This window comes from Rhinoderma darwinii (assembly GCF_050947455.1).
Source record: "Rhinoderma darwinii isolate aRhiDar2 chromosome 4 unlocalized genomic scaffold, aRhiDar2.hap1 SUPER_4_unloc_1, whole genome shotgun sequence".
NCBI classification, from domain to species: Eukaryota; Metazoa; Chordata; class Amphibia; order Anura; family Rhinodermatidae; genus Rhinoderma; species Rhinoderma darwinii.
The window spans coordinates 870972-889004 of NW_027461753.1; the positions used below are offsets into that span (position 1 = coordinate 870972).

General features: G+C 50.1%; 1 protein-coding gene across 2 annotated transcripts; it reads left to right on the forward strand.

Annotated features, from left to right (window-relative positions):
* The first annotated feature begins 7495 nt into the window (after nucleotides 1-7495).
* LOC142683579 (nicotinate-nucleotide pyrophosphorylase [carboxylating]-like) lies at nucleotides 7496-16160 on the forward strand. 2 transcript variants are annotated; one of them, XM_075847424.1, is made up of 5 exons: nucleotides 7496-7793; nucleotides 10527-10822; nucleotides 13178-13452; nucleotides 14802-14933; nucleotides 15538-16160. In XM_075847424.1, exons 2-5 carry the CDS (start codon nucleotides 10540-10542, stop codon nucleotides 15778-15780), a joined length of 933 nt encoding a protein of 310 aa, XP_075703539.1. In that variant the 5' UTR covers nucleotides 7496-7793; nucleotides 10527-10539; the 3' UTR covers nucleotides 15781-16160. The 2 variants fall into 2 exon arrangements, with proteins under 2 accessions (XP_075703539.1, XP_075703540.1); XM_075847425.1 differs by having other exon boundaries at nucleotides 10527-10657.
* The last annotated feature ends 1873 nt before the right edge of the window (nucleotides 16161-18033 follow it).

An 18033-nucleotide genomic window follows, 5' to 3' on the forward strand; every position in this document is an offset into this window, starting at 1 on the left:
GTGTGTGGTAATATATACAGGGAGCAGTGTGTGTGGTAATATATACAGGGGGCGGTGTGTGTGGTAATATATACAGGGGGCAGTGTGTGTGGTAATATATACAGGGAGCAGTGTGTGTGGTAATATATACAGGGAGCAGCGTGTGTGGTAATATATACAGGGAGCAGCGTGTGTGGTAATATATACAGGGGGCAGTGTGTGTGTGGTAATATATACAGGGGGCAGCGTGTGTGGTAATATATACAGGGGGCAGCGTGTGTGGTAATATATACAGGGAGCAGTGTGTGTGGTAATATATACAGGGAGCAGTGTGTGTGGTAATATATACAGGGAGCAGTGTGTGTGGTAATATATACAGGGGGCAGTGTGTGTGGTAATATATACAGGGGGCAGTGTGTGTGGTAATATATACAGGGGGCAGTGTGTGTGGTAATATATACAGGGAGCAGCGTGTGTGGTAATATATACAGGGAGCAGCGTGTGTGGTAATATATACAGGGGGCAGTGTGTGTGGTAATATATACAGGGAGCAGTGTGTGTGGTAATATATACAGGGAGCAGCGTGTGTGGTAATATATACAGGGAGCAGCGTGTGTGGTAATATATACAGGGAGCAGTGTGTATGGTAATATATACAGGGAGCAGTGTGTGTGGTAATATATACAGGGAGCAGTGTGTGTGGTAATATATACAGGGGGCAGTGTGTGTGGTAATATATACAGGGGGCAGTGTGTGTGGTAATATATACAGGGAGCAGTGTGTGTGGTAATATATACAGGGGGCAGTGTGTGTGGTAATATCTACAGGGAGCAGTGTGTGTGGTAATATATACAGGGAGCAGCGTGTGTGGTAATATATACAGGGGGCAGCGTGTGTGGTAATATATACAGGGAGCAGTGTGTGTGGTAATATATACAGGGGGCAGTGTGTGTGGTAATATATACAGGGGGCAGTGTGTGTGGTAATATATACAGGGAGCAGTGTGTGTGGTAATATATACAGGGAGCAGTGTGTGTGGTAATATATACAGGGGGCAGTGTGTGTGGTAATATATACAGGGGGCAGCGTGTGTGGTAATATATACAGGGAGCAGTGTGTGTGGTAATATATACAGGGAGCAGTGTGTGTGGTAATATATACAGGGAGCAGTGTGTGTGGTAATATATACAGGGAGCAGTGTGTGTGGTAATATATACAGGGAGCAGTGTGTGTGGTAATATATACAGGGAGCAGTGTGTGTGGTAATATATACAGGGAGCAGTGTGTGTGGTAATATATACAGGGAGCAGTGTGTGTGGTAATATATACAGGGAGCAGTGTGTGTGGTAATATATACAGGGAGCAGTGTGTGTGGTAATATATACAGGGAGCAGTGTGTGTGGTAATATATACAGGGAGCAGTGTGTGTGGTAATATATACAGGGAGCAGTGTGTGTGGTAATATATACAGGGAGCAGTGTGTGTGGTAATATACACAGGGGGCAGTGTGTGTGGTAATATATACAGGGGGCAGTGTGTGTGGTAATATATACAGGGAGCAGTGTGTGTGGTAATATATACAGGGAGCAGTGTGTGTGGTAATATACACAGGGGGCAGTGTGTGTGGTAATATATACAGGGGGCAGCGTGTGTGGTAATATATACAGGGAGCAGTGTGTGTGGTAATATATACAGGGAGCAGTGTGTGTGGTAATATATACAGGGAGCAGTGTGTGTGGTAATATATACAGGGAGCAGTGTGTGTGGTAATATATACAGGGAGCAGTGTGTGTGGTAATATACACAGGGGGCAGTGTGTGTGGTAATATATACAGGGGGCAGTGTGTGTGGTAATATATACAGGGAGCAGTGTGTGTGGTAATATATACAGGGAGCAGTGTGTGTGGTAATATATACAGGGGGCAGTGTGTGTGGTAATATATACAGGGAGCAGTGTGTGTGGTAATATATACAGGGAGCAGTGTGTGTGGTAATATATACAGGGGGCAGTGTGTGTGGTAATATATACAGGGAGCAGCGTGTGTGGTAATATATACAGGGGGCAGTGTGTGTGGTAATATATACAGGGGGCAGCGTGTGTGGTAATATATACAGGGGGCAGTGTGTGTGGTAATATATACAGGGAGCAGTGTGTGTGGTAATATATACAGGGGGCAGCGTGTGTGGTAATATATACAGGGGGCAGCGTGTGTGGTAATATATACAGGGGGCAGTGTGTGTGGTAATATATACAGGGAGCAGCGTGTGTGGTAATATATACAGGGAGCAGTGTGTGTGGTAATATATACAGGGAGCAGTGTGTGTGGTAATATATACAGGGAGCAGTGTGTGTGGTAATATATACAGGGAGCAGCGTGTGTGGTAATATATACAGGGAGCAGTGTGTGTGGTAATATATACAGGGAGCAGTGTGTGTGGTAATATATACAGGGAGCAGCGTGTGTGGTAATATATACAGGGTGCAGCGTGTGTGGTAATATATACAGGGAGCAGTGTGTGTGGTAATATATACAGGGGGCAGCGTGTGTGGTAATATATACAGGGGGCAGCGTGTGTGGTAATATATACAGGGAGCAGCGTGTGTGGTAATATATACAGGGGGCAGTGTGTGTGGTAATATATACAGGGAGCAGTGTGTGGTAATATATACAGGGAGCAGTGTGTGTGGTAATATATACAGGGGGCAGTGTGTGTGGTAATATATACAGGGGGCAGTGTGTGTGGTAATATATACAGGGAGCAGCGTGTGTGGTAATATATACAGGGAGCAGTGTGTGAGGTAATATATACAGGGGGCAGTGTGTGTGGTAATATATACAGGGGGCAGTGTGTGTGGTAATATATACAGGGAGCAGTGTGTGTGGTAATATATACAGGGGGCAGTGTGTGTGGTAATATATACAGGGAGCAGTGTGTGTGGTAATATATACAGGGGGCAGTGTGTGTGGTAATATATACAGGGAGCAGTGTGTGGTAATATATACAGGGGGCAGCGTGTGTGGTAATATATACAGGGAGCAGTGTGTGTGGTAATATATACAGGGAGCAGCGTGTGTGGTAATATATACAGGGGGCAGTGTGTGTGGTAATATATACAGGGAGCAGTGTGTGTGGTAATATATACAGGGAGCAGTGTGTGTGGTAATATATACAGGGAGCAGTGTGTGGTAATATATACAGGGGGCAGTGTGTGTGGTAATATATACAGGGAGCAGCGTGTGTGGTAATATATACAGGGAGCAGTGTGTGTGTGGTAATATATACAGGGAGCAGTGTGTGTGGTAATATATACAGGGAGCAGTGTGTGTGGTAATATATACAGGGAGCAGTGTGTGTGGTAATATATACAGGGAGCAGTGTGTGTGGTAATATATACAGGGGGCAGTGTGTGTGGTAATATATACAGGGAGCAGTGTGTGGTAATATATACAGGGGGCAGTGTGTGTGGTAATATATACAGGGGGCAGTGTGTGTGGTAATATATACAGGGGGCAGTGTGTGTGGTAATATATACAGGGAGCAGTGTGTGGTAATATATACAGGGGGCAGTGTGTGTGGTAATATATACAGGGAGCGGTGTGTGTGGTAATATATACAGGGAGCAGTGTGTGTGGTAATATATACAGGGAGCAGTGTGTGTGGTAATATATACAGGGAGCAGTGTGTGTGGTAATATATACAGGGAGCAGTGTGTGTGGTAATATATACAGGAGCAGTGTGTGTGGTAATATATACAGGGAGCAGTGTGTGTGGTAATATATACAGGGGGCAGTGTGTGTGGTAATATATACAGGGGGCAGTGTGTGTGGTAATATATACAGGGGGCAGCGTGTGTGGTAATATCTACAGGGAGCAGTGTGTGTGGTAATATATACAGGGGGCAGTGTGTGTGGTAATATATACAGGAGCAGTGTGTGTGGTAATATATACAGGGAGCAGTGTGTGTGGTAATATATACAGGGTGCAGCGTGTGTGGTAATATATACAGGGAGCAGTGTGTGTGGTAATATATACAGGGAGCAGTGTGTGTGGTAATATATACAGGGGGCAGCGTGTGTGGTAATATATACAGGGAGCAGCGTGTGTGGTAATATATACAGGGAGCAGCGTGTGTGGTAATATATACAGGGGGCAGTGTGTGTGGTAATATATACAGGGTGCAGCGTGTGTGGTAATATATACAGGGAGCAGTGTGTGTGGTAATATATACAGGGAGCAGCGTGTGTGGTAATATATACAGGGAGCAGCGTGTGTGGTAATATATACAGGGGGCAGTGAGTGTGGTAATATATACAGGGAGCAGTGTGTGTGGTAATATATACAGGGAGCAGCGTGTGTGGTAATATATACAGGGAGCAGCGTGTGTGGTAATATATACAGGGAGCAGCGTGTGTGGTAATATATACAGGGGGCAGCGTGTGTGGTAATATATAAAGGGGGCAGTGTGTGTGGTAATATATACAGGGAGCAGTGTGTGGTAATATATACAGGGGGCAGTGTGTGTGGTAATATATACAGGGAGCAGTGTGTGTGGTAATATATACAGGGGGCAGTGTGTGTGGTAATATATACAGGGAGCAGTGTGTGTGGTAATATATACAGGGGGCAGCGTGTGTGGTAATATATACAGGGAGCAGTGTGTGTGGTAATATATACAGGGAGCAGTGTGTGTGGTAATATATACAGGGAGCAGCGTGTGTGGTAATATATACAGGGGGCAGTGTGTGTGGTAATATATACAGGGGGCAGTGTGTGTGGTAATATATACAGGGGGCAGTGTGTGTGGTAATATATACAGGGAGCAGTGTGTGTGGTAATATATACAGGGAGCAGTGTGTGTGGTAATATCTACAGGGAGCAGTGTGTGTGGTAATATATACAGGGGGCAGTGTGTGGTAATATATACAGGGAGCAGTGTGTGTGGTAATATATACAGGGGGCAGTGTGTGTGGTAATATATACAGGGGGCAGTGTGTGTGGTAATATATACAGGGGGCAGTGTGTGTGGTAATATATACAGGGAGCAGTGTGTGTGGTAATATATACAGGGAGCAGTGTGTGTGGTAATATATACAGGGAGCAGTGTGTGTGGTAATATATACAGGGAGCAGTGTGTGTGGTAATATATACAGGGGGCAGTGTGTGTGGTAATATATACAGGGGGCAGCGTGTGTGGTAATATATACAGGGAGCAGCGTGTGTGGTAATATATACAGGGGGCAGTGTGTGTGGTAATATATACAGGGGGCAGTGTGTGTGGTAATATATACAGGGAGCAGTGTGTGTGGTAATATATACAGGGGGCAGTGTGTGTGGTAATATATACAGGGAGCAGTGTGTGTGGTAATATATACAGGGGCAGTGTGTGTGGTAATATATACAGGGGCAGTGTGTGTGGTAATATATACAGGGGGCAGTGTGTGTGGTAATATATACAGGGGGCAGTGTGTGTGGTAATATATACAGGGAGCAGCGTGTGTGGTAATATATACAGGGAGCAGCGTGTGTGGTAATATATACAGGGGGCAGTGTGTGTGGTAATATATACAGGGAGCAGTGTGTGTGGTAATATATACAGGGAGCAGTGTGTGTGGTAATATATACAGGGGGCAGTGTGTGTGGTAATATATACAGGGGGCAGTGTGTGTGGTAATATATACAGGGGGCAGTGTGTGTGGTAATATATACAGGGAGCAGCGTGTGTGTGTGGTAATATATACAGGGGGCAGTGTGTGTGGTAATATATACAGGGGGCAGTGTGTGGTAATATATACAGGGAGCAGTGTGTGTGGTAATATATACAGGGGCAGTGTGTGTGGTAATATATACAGGGAGCAGTGTGTGGTAATATATACAGGGAGCAGTGTGTGTGGTAATATATACAGGGGGCAGTGTGTGGTAATATATACAGGGAGCAGCGTGTGTGGTAATATATACAGGGAGCAGTGTGTGTGGTAATATATACAGGGAGCAGTGTGTGGTAATATATACAGGGAGCAGTGTGTGTGGTAATATATACAGGGAGCAGTGTGTGTGGTAATATATACAGGGAGCAGCATGTGTGGTAATATATACAGGGAGCAGTGTGTGTGGTAATATATACAGGGGGCAGCGTGTGTGGTAATATATACAGGGGGCAGTGTGTGTGGTAATATATACAGGGAGCAGTGTGTGTGGTAATATATACAGGGGGCAGTGTGTGTGGTAATATATACAGGGAGCAGTGTGTGTGGTAATATATACAGGGGGCAGCGTGTGTGGTAATATATACAGGGAGCAGTGTGTGTGGTAATATATACAGGGGGCAGCGTGTGTGGTAATATATACAGGGAGCAGCGTGTGTGGTAATATATACAGGGAGCAGCGTGTGTGGTAATATATACAGGGAGCAGTGTGTGTGGTAATATATACAGGGAGCAGTGTGTGTGGTAATATATACAGGGGGCAGTGTGTGTGGTAATATATACAGGGAGCAGTGTGTGTGGTAATATATACAGGGAGCAGTGTGTGTGGTAATATATACAGGGGGCAGCGTGTGTGGTAATATATACAGGGGGCAGCGTGTGTGGTAATATATACAGGGAGCAGTGTGTGTGGTAATGTATACAGGGGGCAGTGTGTGTGGTAATATATACAGGGGGCAGTGTGTGTGGTAATATATACAGGGAGCAGCGTGTGTGGTAATATATACAGGGGCAGTGTGTGGTAATATATACAGGGGGCAGTGTGTGGTAATATATACAGGGGGCAGCGTGTGTGGTAATATATACAGGGAGCAGCGTGTGTGGTAATATATACAGGGGGCAGTGTGTGTGATAATATATACAGGGAGCAGCGTGTGTGGTAATATATACAGGGAGCAGTGTGTGTGGTAATATATACAGGGAGCAGTGTGTGGTAATATATACAGGGGGCAGCGTGTGTGGTAATATATACAGGGAGCAGTGTGTGTGGTAATGTATACAGGGGGCAGTGTGTGTGGTAATATATACAGGGGGCAGTGTGTGTGATAATATATACAGGGAGCAGCGTGTGTGGTAATATATACAGGGAGCAGTGTGTGTGGTAATATATACAGGGAGCAGTGTGTGTGGTAATATATACAGGGGGCAGTGTGTGTGGTAATATATACAGGGAGCAGTGTGTGTGGTAATATATACAGGGAGCAGTGTGTGTGGTAATATATACAGGGAGCAGTGTGTGTGGTAATATATACAGGGAGCAGTGTGTGTGGTAATATATACAGGGGGCAGTGTGTGTGGTAATATATACAGGGAGCAGTGTGTGTGGTAATATATACAGGGGGCAGTGTGTGTGGTAATATATACAGGGAGCAGCGTGTGTGTGTGGTAATATATACAGGGGGCAGTGTGTGTGGTAATATATACAGGGAGCAGTGTGTGTGGTAATATATACAGGGAGCGGCGTGTGTGGTAATATATACAGAGGGGCGCTCCCCATTTTCTTTTATTGCCCCCTCCGTTTGTACATTGGGGGGTCAGTGCTGCTGCGTTCAGACATACTTTGTGTCCCGGCATCACATAATTTTTGGCTCCGGCGCTCCCTCGTGATCTTCACTCCCTCCTGTCTGGAGTCACTAGGCCCTCAATGCATTCCCTATGGAGCCTCCTCCACCATCCCCCCTGTTTACCCCCATTCATCAATGACCTCTAAACTTTGATCCCTGTAAAATGTTAATAAATAACTCCGTCTGTCTTTTCCTATAAGAAACAAAATCATTCTCAAAAATATGAAGATTTCCAAATCCGCAGCTAAAGAAACACAACAGGAGGGTAAGACAATGCATGGGGGGAATCAGGGCGAGCACGGTGCGGGGCGTGGAGTGTAAGGGCGTGCGGGGCGTGGAGTGTAAGGGCGTGCGGGGCGTGGAGTGTAACGTCGTGCGGGGCGTGGAGTGTAACGGCGTGCGGGGCGTGGAGTGTAACGGCGTGCGGGGCGTGGAGTGTAAGGGCGTGCGGGGCGTGGAGTGTAAGGGCGTGCGGGGCGTGGAGTGTAACGTCGTGCGGGGCGTGGAGTGTAACGGCGTGCGGGGCGTGGAGTGTAACGGCGTGCGGGGCGTGGAGTGTAACGGCGTGCGGGGCGTGGAGTGTAACGGCGTGCGGGGCGTGGAGTGTAACGTCGTGCGGGGCGTGGAGTGTAACGTCGTGCGGGGCGTGGAGTGTAACGTCGTGCGGGGCGTGGAGTGTAACGTCGTGCGGGGCGTGGAGTGTAACGGCGTGCGGGGCGTGGAGTGTAACGGCGTGCGGGGCGTGGAGTGTAACGGCGTGCGGGGCGTGGAGTGTAACGGCGTGCGGGGCGTGGAGTGTAACGGCGTGCGGGGCGTGGAGTGTAACGGCGTGCGGGGCGTGGAGTGTAGCGGCGTGCGGGGCGTGGAGTGTAACGGCGTGCGGGGCGTTATCTACAGAGGGGGCTGTAAAAAAGGCACTATCTACAAGGGGGGGTTGTGTGACACCCAGGGGAGGGGGGCCCCAGTCAAAAGTTTGCTATGGGGCCCAGTCTTTCCTAGTTACGCCCCTTGTGCGGAGTATAATTGAGGGGACGGGGTGCGGAGTATAATTGAGGGGACGGGGTGCGGAGTATAATTGAGGGGACGGGGTGCGGAGTATAATTGAGGGGACGGGGTGCGGGGTATAATTGAGGGGACGGGGTGCGGAGTATAATTGAGGGGACGGGGTGCGGAGTATAATTGAGGGGACGGGGTGCGGGGTATAATTGAGGGGACGGGGTGCGGGGTATAATTGAGGGGACGGGGTGCAGGGTATAATTGAGGGGACGGGGTGCGGGGTATAATTGAGGGGACGGGGTGCGGGGTATAATTGAGGGGACGGGGTGCGGGGTATAATTGAGGGGAAGGGGTGCGGGGTATAATTGAGGGGACGGGGTGCGGGGTATAATTGAGAGGACGGGGTGCGGGGTATAATTGAGGGGACGGGGTGCGGAGTATAATTGAGGGGACGGGGTGCGGAGTATAATTGAGGGGACGGGGTGCGGGGTATAATTGAGGGGACGGGGTGCGGAGTATAATTGAGGGGACGGGGTGCGGGGTATAATTGAGGGGACGGGGTGCGGGGTATAATTGAGGGGACGGGGTGCGGGGTATAATTGAGAGGACGGGGTGCGGGGTATAATTGAGGGGACGGGGTGCGGAGTATAATTGAGGGGACGGGGTGCGGAGTATAATTGAGGGGACGGGGTGCGGGGTATAATTGAGGGGACGGGGTGCGGAGTATAATTGAGAGGACGGGGTGCGGGGTATAATTGAGGGGACGGGGTGCGGGGTATAATTGAGGGGACGGGGTGCGGGGTATAATTGAGGGGACGGGGTGCGGGGTATAATTGAGAGGACGGGGTGCGGGGTATAATTGAGGGGACGGGGTGCGGGGTATAATTGAGAGGACGGGGTGCGGGGTATAATTGAGGGGACGGGGTGCGGGGTATAATTGAGGGGACGGGGTGCGGGGTATAATTGAGGGGACGGGGTGCGGGGTATAATTGAGGGGACGGGGTGCGGAGTATAATTGAGAGGACGGGGTGCGGGGTATAATTGAGGGGACGGGGTGCGGGGTATAATTGAGGGGACGGGGTGCGGAGTATAATTGAGAGGACGGGGTGCGGGGTATAATTGAGGGGACGGGGTGCGGGGTATAATTGAGGGGACGGGGTGCGGGGTATAATTGAGGGGACGGGGTGCGGGGTATAATTGAGAGGACGGGGTGCGGGGTATAATTGAGGGGACGGGGTGCGGGGTATAATTGAGAGGACGGGGTGCGGGGTATAATTGAGGGGACGGGGTGCGGAGTATAATTGAGAGGACGGGGTGCGGAGTATAATTGAGGGGACGGGGTGCGGAGTATAATTGAGGGGACGGGGTGCGGGGTATAATTGAGGGGACGGGGTGCGGAGTATAATTGAGGGGACGGGGTGCGGAGTATAATTGAGAGGACGGGGTGCGGGGTATAATTGAGGGGACGGGGTGCGGGGTATAATTGAGGGGACGGGGTGCGGGGTATAATTGAGGGGACGGGGTGCGGAGTATAATTGAGAGGACGGGGTGCGGGGTATAATTGAGGGGACGGGGTGCGGGGTATAATTGAGAGGACGGGGTGCGGGGTATAATTGAGGGGACGGGGTGCGGGGTATAATTGAGGGGACGGGGTGCGGGGTATAATTGAGGGGACGGGGTGCGGAGTATAATTGAGAGGACGGGGTGCGGGGTATAATTGAGGGGACGGGGTGCGGGGTATAATTGAGAGGACGGGGTGCGGAGTATAATTGAGGGGACGGGGTGCGGGGTATAATTGAGGGGACGGGGTGCGGGGTATAATTGAGGGGACGGGGTGCGGAGTATAATTGAGAGGACGGGGTGCGGGGTATAATTGAGGGGACGGGGTGCGGGGTATAATTGAGGGGACGGGGTGCGGGGGGTACTAGAGCAGTTTGAGGTGTATTCAGAGATGCGGGGATTTGATCAGTCTTGGATCTTGATGATCGTTTTTTACATGTAGACCACCAGTGACGATGGCGTCTGATGATCTGAGACTCCTTCTGCCCCGCAGTCGTCTGCAGCAGCTTGCTCGGGATTGGCTGGCAGAGGATGCGCCATGGCTGGACTTCGCTGGATGGGCTGCTTCCCGTGGTGGGCAGGAGTGCCAGGAGGCAGTACTATTGTGCAAGTCGGTGGGGGTCCTGGCAGGGGCCCCCTTCTTTGCGGCTGTTTGTGAAGCGGCTGGCTGCAGCGTGGAGTGGCAGCGTAGTGAAGGCGCGTGGCTTGAGCCAGTGACCAGAGTGGCCACGGTCCGAGGTGACATCTCTACATTGTTCTGATATGTACACGATGTCCCTGCAGATACTGAGCACGGAAACATTTATGATACCAATACAGCGCCGGTCTCGCATTAGTCCCCCGTAGTGCCGGTCTCGCATTAGTCCCCCGTAGGGCCGGTCTCGCATTAGTCCCCCGTAGTGCCGGTCTCGCATTAGTCCCCCGTAGCGCCGGTCTCGCATTAGTCCCCCGTAGCGCCGGTCTCGCATTAGTCCCCCGTAGCGCCGGTCTCGCATTAGTCCCCCGTAGCGCCGGTCTCGCATTAGTCCCCCGTAGTGCCGGTCTCGCATTAGTCCCCCGTAGGGCCGGTCTCGCATTAGTCCCCCGTAGTGCCGGTCTCGCATTAGTCCCCCGTAGTGCCGGTCTCGCATTAGTCCCCCGTAGCGCCGGTCTCGCATTAGTCCCCCGTAGCGCCGGTCTCGCATTAGTCCCCCGTAGCGCCGGTCTCGCATTAGTCCCCCGTAGCGCCGGTCTCGCATTAGTCCCCCATAGCGCCGGTCTCGCATTAGTCCCCCGTAGTGCCGGTCTCGCATTAGTCCCCCCGTAGTGCCGGTCTCGCATTAGTCCCCCATAGTGCCGGTCTCGCATTAGTCCCCCGTAGTGCCGGTCTCGCATTAGTCCCCCGTAGTGCCGGTCTCGCATTAGTCCCCCCGTAGTGCCGGTCTCGCATTAGTCCCCCATAGTGCCGGTCTCGCATTAGTCCCCCGTAGTGCCGGTCTCGCATTAGTCCCCCGTAGTGCCGGTCTCGCATTAGTCCCCCGTAGCGCCGGTCTCGCATTAGTCCCCCGTAGCGCCGGTCTCGCATTAGTCCCCCGTAGCGCCGGTCTCGCATTAGTCCCCCGTAGCGCCGGTCTCGCATTAGTCCCCCGTAGCGCCGGTCTCGCATTAGTCCCCCGTAGTGCCGGTCTCGCATTAGTCCCCCGTAGTGCCGGTCTCGCATTAGTCCCCCGTAGTGCCGGTCTCGCATTAGTCCCCCGTAGTGCCGGTCTCGCATTAGTTCCTATAGTGCTAGTTTCATATTGTCCTCATAGTTCCCCTCCATTACTACCGTTACAATTGTTTACATGCACCCCCTCTACAGTACATTATATAGATGTGGTGGGGGGGGGCAGAATATAATAAGACGTGTCATGTGTTAGTCTCATTATTTTCATTTCAAGGCATATATCTGGTGTGGTAAAGTGCTGCCCCCGCATACAGGGAGGGGGTATAGTGCTGCCCCCGCATACAGGGAGGGGGTATAGTGCTGCCCCCGCATACAGGGAGGAGGTATAGTGCTGCCCCCGCATACAGGGAGGGGGTATAGTGCTGCCCCCGCATACAGGGAGGGGGTATAGTGCTGCCCCCGCATACAGGGAGGAGGTATAGTGCTGCCCCCGCATACAGGGAGGGGGTATAGTGCTGCCCCCGCATACAGGGAGGGGGTATAGTGCTGCCCCCCGCAGGTGGGGAGGAGACATAGTGCTGCCCCCCGCAGACAGGGAGGGGGTATAGTGCTGCCCCCCGCAGACAGGGAGGGGGTATAGTGCTGCCCCCCGCAGACAGGGAGGGGGTATAGTGCTGCCCCCGCATACAGGGAGGGGGTATAGTGCTGCCCCCCGCAGGTGGGGAGGAGGTATAGTGCTGCCCCCCCGCAGGTGGGGAGGAGGTATAGTTCTGCCCCCCGCAGGTGGGGAGGAGGTATAGTGCTGCCCCCCGCAGGTGGGGAGGAGGTATAGTGCTGCCCCCCGCAGGTGGGGAGGAGGTATAGTGCTGCCCCCCGCAGGTGGGGAGGAGGTATAGTGCTGCCCCCTGCAGGTGGGGAGGAGGTATAGTGCTGCCCCCCGCAGGTGGGGAGGAGGTATAGTGCTGCCCCCTGCAGGTGGGGAGGAGGTATAGTGCTGCCCCCCGCAGGTGGGGAGGAGGTATAGTGCTGCCCCCCGCAGTCGGGAGGGGTGTGGTGACGTCTTGCAGCACTGGAGGGCATGGGTTTGAATTTTGCGGCTTTCCTGCGGGTTCCTCCGTTTCCTGATGCTGGGTAAATATAACAATATGGCGGCTCTGCAGGGGGTGATGGGACTGGTGTTATATCTTCTGGCTATAGAACAGATTGTGCCATGAATGGAGCCGTGGGACAGAGATAATGAGGGGCATTTAGTTGTAGGTGAGCAAAGAATTGAACTGCCCACTACAGGGGTGCCCAGCCGGGTACAAGGGATCTGACTACATGGGCTCCAAAGACCCTGTGGCAGATTTACTAATAGTAAATCTAAAGAGCAGGAAGTAGATGTGTTCCGCTTATCACTGCCCCCCATCCTCTGGGTCCATTCATTCACAATATTCTCCACCTTTCAGGTCATGTCAATGATCTTCTACTGGCAGAACGCCCAGCACTCAATGTCTTATCCCGGGTCAGTGGTGTGGCCACACTAGCAAGACAGGTGACAGAGCAGGCACGGGCGGCAGGATGGCAGGGGCAGGTCACAGGTACCCGCAAAACCACTCCTGGATTTCGACTGCCTGAGAAGTATGGTCTCCTAGTGGGAGGAGCTGGAGCTCACCGGTACGGGATTGGTGATCTGATCATGTTAAAGGATAACCATATATGGGCAATGGGAGGAGTCAAAAAGGTGAGGAGAAATGGATTGAATCTTACTATACACATCCCATAGTGTGTCCTCCTGGATGTCTCCCCATAGTGTGTCCTCCTGGATGTCTCCCCATAGTGTGTCCTCCTGGATGTCTCCCCATAGTGTGTCCTCCTGGATGTTTCCCCATAGTGTGTCCTACTGGATGTCTCCCCATAGTGTGTCCTCCTGGATGTCTCCCCATAGTGTGTCCTCCTGGATGTCTCCCCATAGTGTGTCCTCCTGGATGTCTCCCCATAGCATTTACGGCCGTTTTTGGAGCTTTTTTCAATAGAGCCTATGGAAAACGGCTCCAAAAAAAGCGTGTCCTCCTGGATGCCTCCCCATAGCATGTCCTCCTAGATGTCTCCCCCGTGGCGCGTCTTCCTGGATGTCTCCCCCGTGGCGCGTCCTCCTGGATGTCTCCCCCGTGGCGCTGCCTCCTGGATGTCTCCCCCGTGGCGCTGCCTCCTGGATGTCTCCCCCGTGGCGCGTCCTCCTGGATGTCTCCCCCGTGGCGCTGCCTCCTGGATGTCTCCCCCGTGGCGCGTCCTCCTGGATGTCTCCCCCGTGGCGCGTCCTCCTGGATGTCTCCCCCGTGGCGCGTCCTCCTGGATGTCTCCCCCGTGGCGCGTCCTCCTGGATGTCTCCCCCGTGGCGCGTCCTCCTGGATGTCTCCCCCGTGGCGCGTCCTCCTGACTTTCCATCTTGTTGCGGGTGCCGGGCAGTAGAATCACGCTGAGAATCTTTGATGTTCATGGCTCAGTGAGACCCCCCCTTTGTTACACGGCCTCCCCAGTTTGATATTGGGGCTAACATGAGAAATAACAAAAGAAGAAGTAACGCACGGGAGTAATTGTAAGGCTCTGTTCACACGCAAAGTCAAAAACTTCTCAAAATACGGAGCTTCAAGAGAAAACGGCTCCTGATTTTCAGACGTTTTTTGTGCCACTCGCGTTTTTGCAGCGTTTTTTACGGCCGTTTTGGAGCTTTTTTTAATAGTCTATGGAAAAAGGCTCCAAAAAAAGACCCAAGAAGTGTCCTGCACTTCTTTTTCGCGGCCGTTTTTTTACGCGTAAAAAAAAAAAACGCTGCGAAAAACGCTTCGTCGGAACCTAACGCCGTTTTCCCATTGAAATCAATGGCCAGATGTTTGGAGGCGTTCTGCTTCCGATTTTCGGGCGTTTATGGCACAAAAAACGTCTGAAAATAGGTCGTGTGAACATACCCTAAAACCCACGTACTGGAAATCGGCCACCGACCGCGCGGCTAATACAATATTGCAGATCTTTTGGGATCCTCCTTTAGGACTGTGCAGTGATAACATCTACTCTGTCTGGGTTTCGTTCCAGGCTCTTCATGGTGTGCGCGCGCTTGCTGGCCGCACTCTAAAGGTGGAGGTGGAGTGCAGATCTGTGGAGGAAGCCTTGGAGGCCGCAGCGGCTGAAGCAGATCTCATAATGCTGGATAATTTCACCCCTGAGGTACGAGACTTTGCCACGATACAGCTCATCAGCAATAGATGTCCCAGCGTATTCCTGTAATAGAGCGCACCATCATTACAATACTGAGCCGGGCCACCAAAGATGAGGGACCTCCCTACCGCGCAGCTTACACTGTCACCTACATATTCTGCAGAGCTGTGCTCGAAGTACTACAACTGCATAATGAGTCCATTGTTAAAAGGTACCTTATCTTCCTAGTGGTTCCATGTGGGGTAGGTCCACTAAATCTCGATGGTGGCTCCATGTGGGGTAGGTCCACTATATCTCGATGGTGGCTCCATGTGGGGTAGGTCCACTATATCTCGATGGTGGCTCCATGTGGGGTAGGTCCACTATATCTCGATGGTGGCTCCATGTGGGGTAGGTCCACTATATCTCGATGGTGGCTCCATGTGGGGTAGGTCCACTATATCTCGATGGTGGCTCCATGTGGGGTAGGTCCACTATATCTCGATGGTGGCTCCATGTGGGGTAGGTCCACTAAATCTCGATGGTGGCTCCATGTGTGCGCCTCCTTGTTCCCCATTGTCCATTCTTCGAGTTATTCTAACAGTTCTCCCTTCTTCTTTTTTGCCTTCTGTAGTTACTCCACCACGCTGCTCTCTCTATAAAGACTGCTTTTCCAGGAATTGTGGTCGAAGCTTCTGGAGGTGTTTCTCCACAGAATTTTCTCCAGTTTCTGGGGCCTCATGTGGACATGGTGTCAATGGGGTGCCTCACGCAGGGGCCTCCAAGCATTGACTTTTCTCTAAAATTAGCCAAAGGCTTGAAGAACTCGAGCTGCCCCTCACCGGGGGGGGTCCTGCAGCACTTTGAAGAGTCCTAGCCCCATAACCCAATTCATTTACAGTAGAACCCAAATGTCACCGAGAAGCTTGGACACCCGCCCGGTAATCCATGGAGAAGACCTTATCCTGTCATCAAGTCACGACCCGCCAGGGTCATCCAACAAGACACTGACGCCAATGTGACCAGGGGCCCAACAATGAGGGGCCACTGGTCAGGACTGGTGAAATTTTTGGACATGTTACGGTATGAGGTGCAGCACCTCCCGCAGACACGGCGCCCCCTATGGCTTATACTCTGCAAAGTAGAATAACAATTTTCAATGTCACACATGTGGAGGACCTAGAGATGACCAGTGATACCACGAACCTCAGACGTGGCAGCTTCACGGGTGATAAACTGGCGGCAGGTACACGTTCAGGGTGTGTTCACACGTGTGTATATATATATATTCAGACGTAATGGAGGCGGTTTACACCACGAATTGCGCCTGAGAAGACGGCTCCAATACGTCGGCAAACATCTGCCCGTTGCCAGCAATGGTTTTTACGATGTTCTGTTCCCACGAGGTGTCATTATATGCGTCGCTGTCAAAAGACGGCGCGTAAAAAGACGCCCGCGTCAAAGAAGTGCAGGTCACTTATATACATTACATGCGGGACACTTATATACATTATATGCGGGACACTTATATACATTACATGCGGGACATTTCTATACATTATATGCGGGACACTTCTATACATTATATGCGGGACACTTATATACATTATATGCGGGACACTTATATACATTATATGCGGGACACTTATATACATTACATGCGGGACACTTATATACATTATATGCGGGACACTTATATACATTATATGCGGGACACTTATATACATTATATGCGGGACACTTATATACATTACATGCGGGACACTTATATACATTACATGCGGGACACTTATATACATTATATGCGGGACACTTATATACATTATATGCGGGACACTTATATACATTATATGCGGGACACTTATATACGTTATATGCGGACACTTATATACATTATATGCGGGACACTTATATACATTATATGCGGGACACTTATATACATTATATGCGGGACACTTATATACATTATATGCGGGACACTTATATACATTATATGCGGGACACTTATATACATTACACGCGGGACACTTATATACATTACATGCAGGACACTTATATACATTATATGCGGGACACTTATATACATTATATGCGGGACACTTATATACATTATATGCGGGACACTTATATACATTACATGCGGGACACTTATATACATTATATGCGGGACGCTTATATACATTATATGCGGGACACTTATATACATTACATGCGGGACACTTATATACATTATATGCGGGACACTTATATACATTATATGCGGGACACTTATATACATTATATGCGGGACACTTATATACATTACATGCGGGACACTTATATACATTATATGCAGGACACTTATATACATTACATGCGGGACACTTCTATACATTATATGCGGGACACTTATATACATTATATGCGGGACACTTATATACATTATATGCAGGACACTTATATACATTATATGCGGGACACTTATATACATTATATGCGGGACACTTATATATATTATATGCGGGACACTTATATACATTATATGCGGGACACTTATATATATTATATGCGGGACACTTATATACATTATATGCGGGACACTTATATACATTATATGCGGGACACTTATATACATTATATGCGGGACACTTATATACATTATATGCGGGACACTTATATACATTATATGCAGGACACTTATATACATTATATGCGGGACACTTATATACATTACATGCGGGACACTTGTATACATTATATGCGGGACACTTGTATACATTATATGCGGGACACTTATATACATTACATGCGGGACACTTATATACATTATATGCGGGACACTTATATACATTATATGCGGGACACTTATATACATTATATGCGGGACACTTATATACATTACATGCGGGACACTTATATACATTATATGCGGGACACTTATATACATTATATGCGGGACACTTATATACATTACATGCGGGACACTTATATACATTACATGCGGGACACTTCTATACATTACATGCGGGACACTTATATACATTATATGCGGGACACTTATATACATTATATGCGGGACACTTATATACATTATATGCGGGACACTTATATACATTATATGCGGGACACTTATATACATTATATGCGGGAC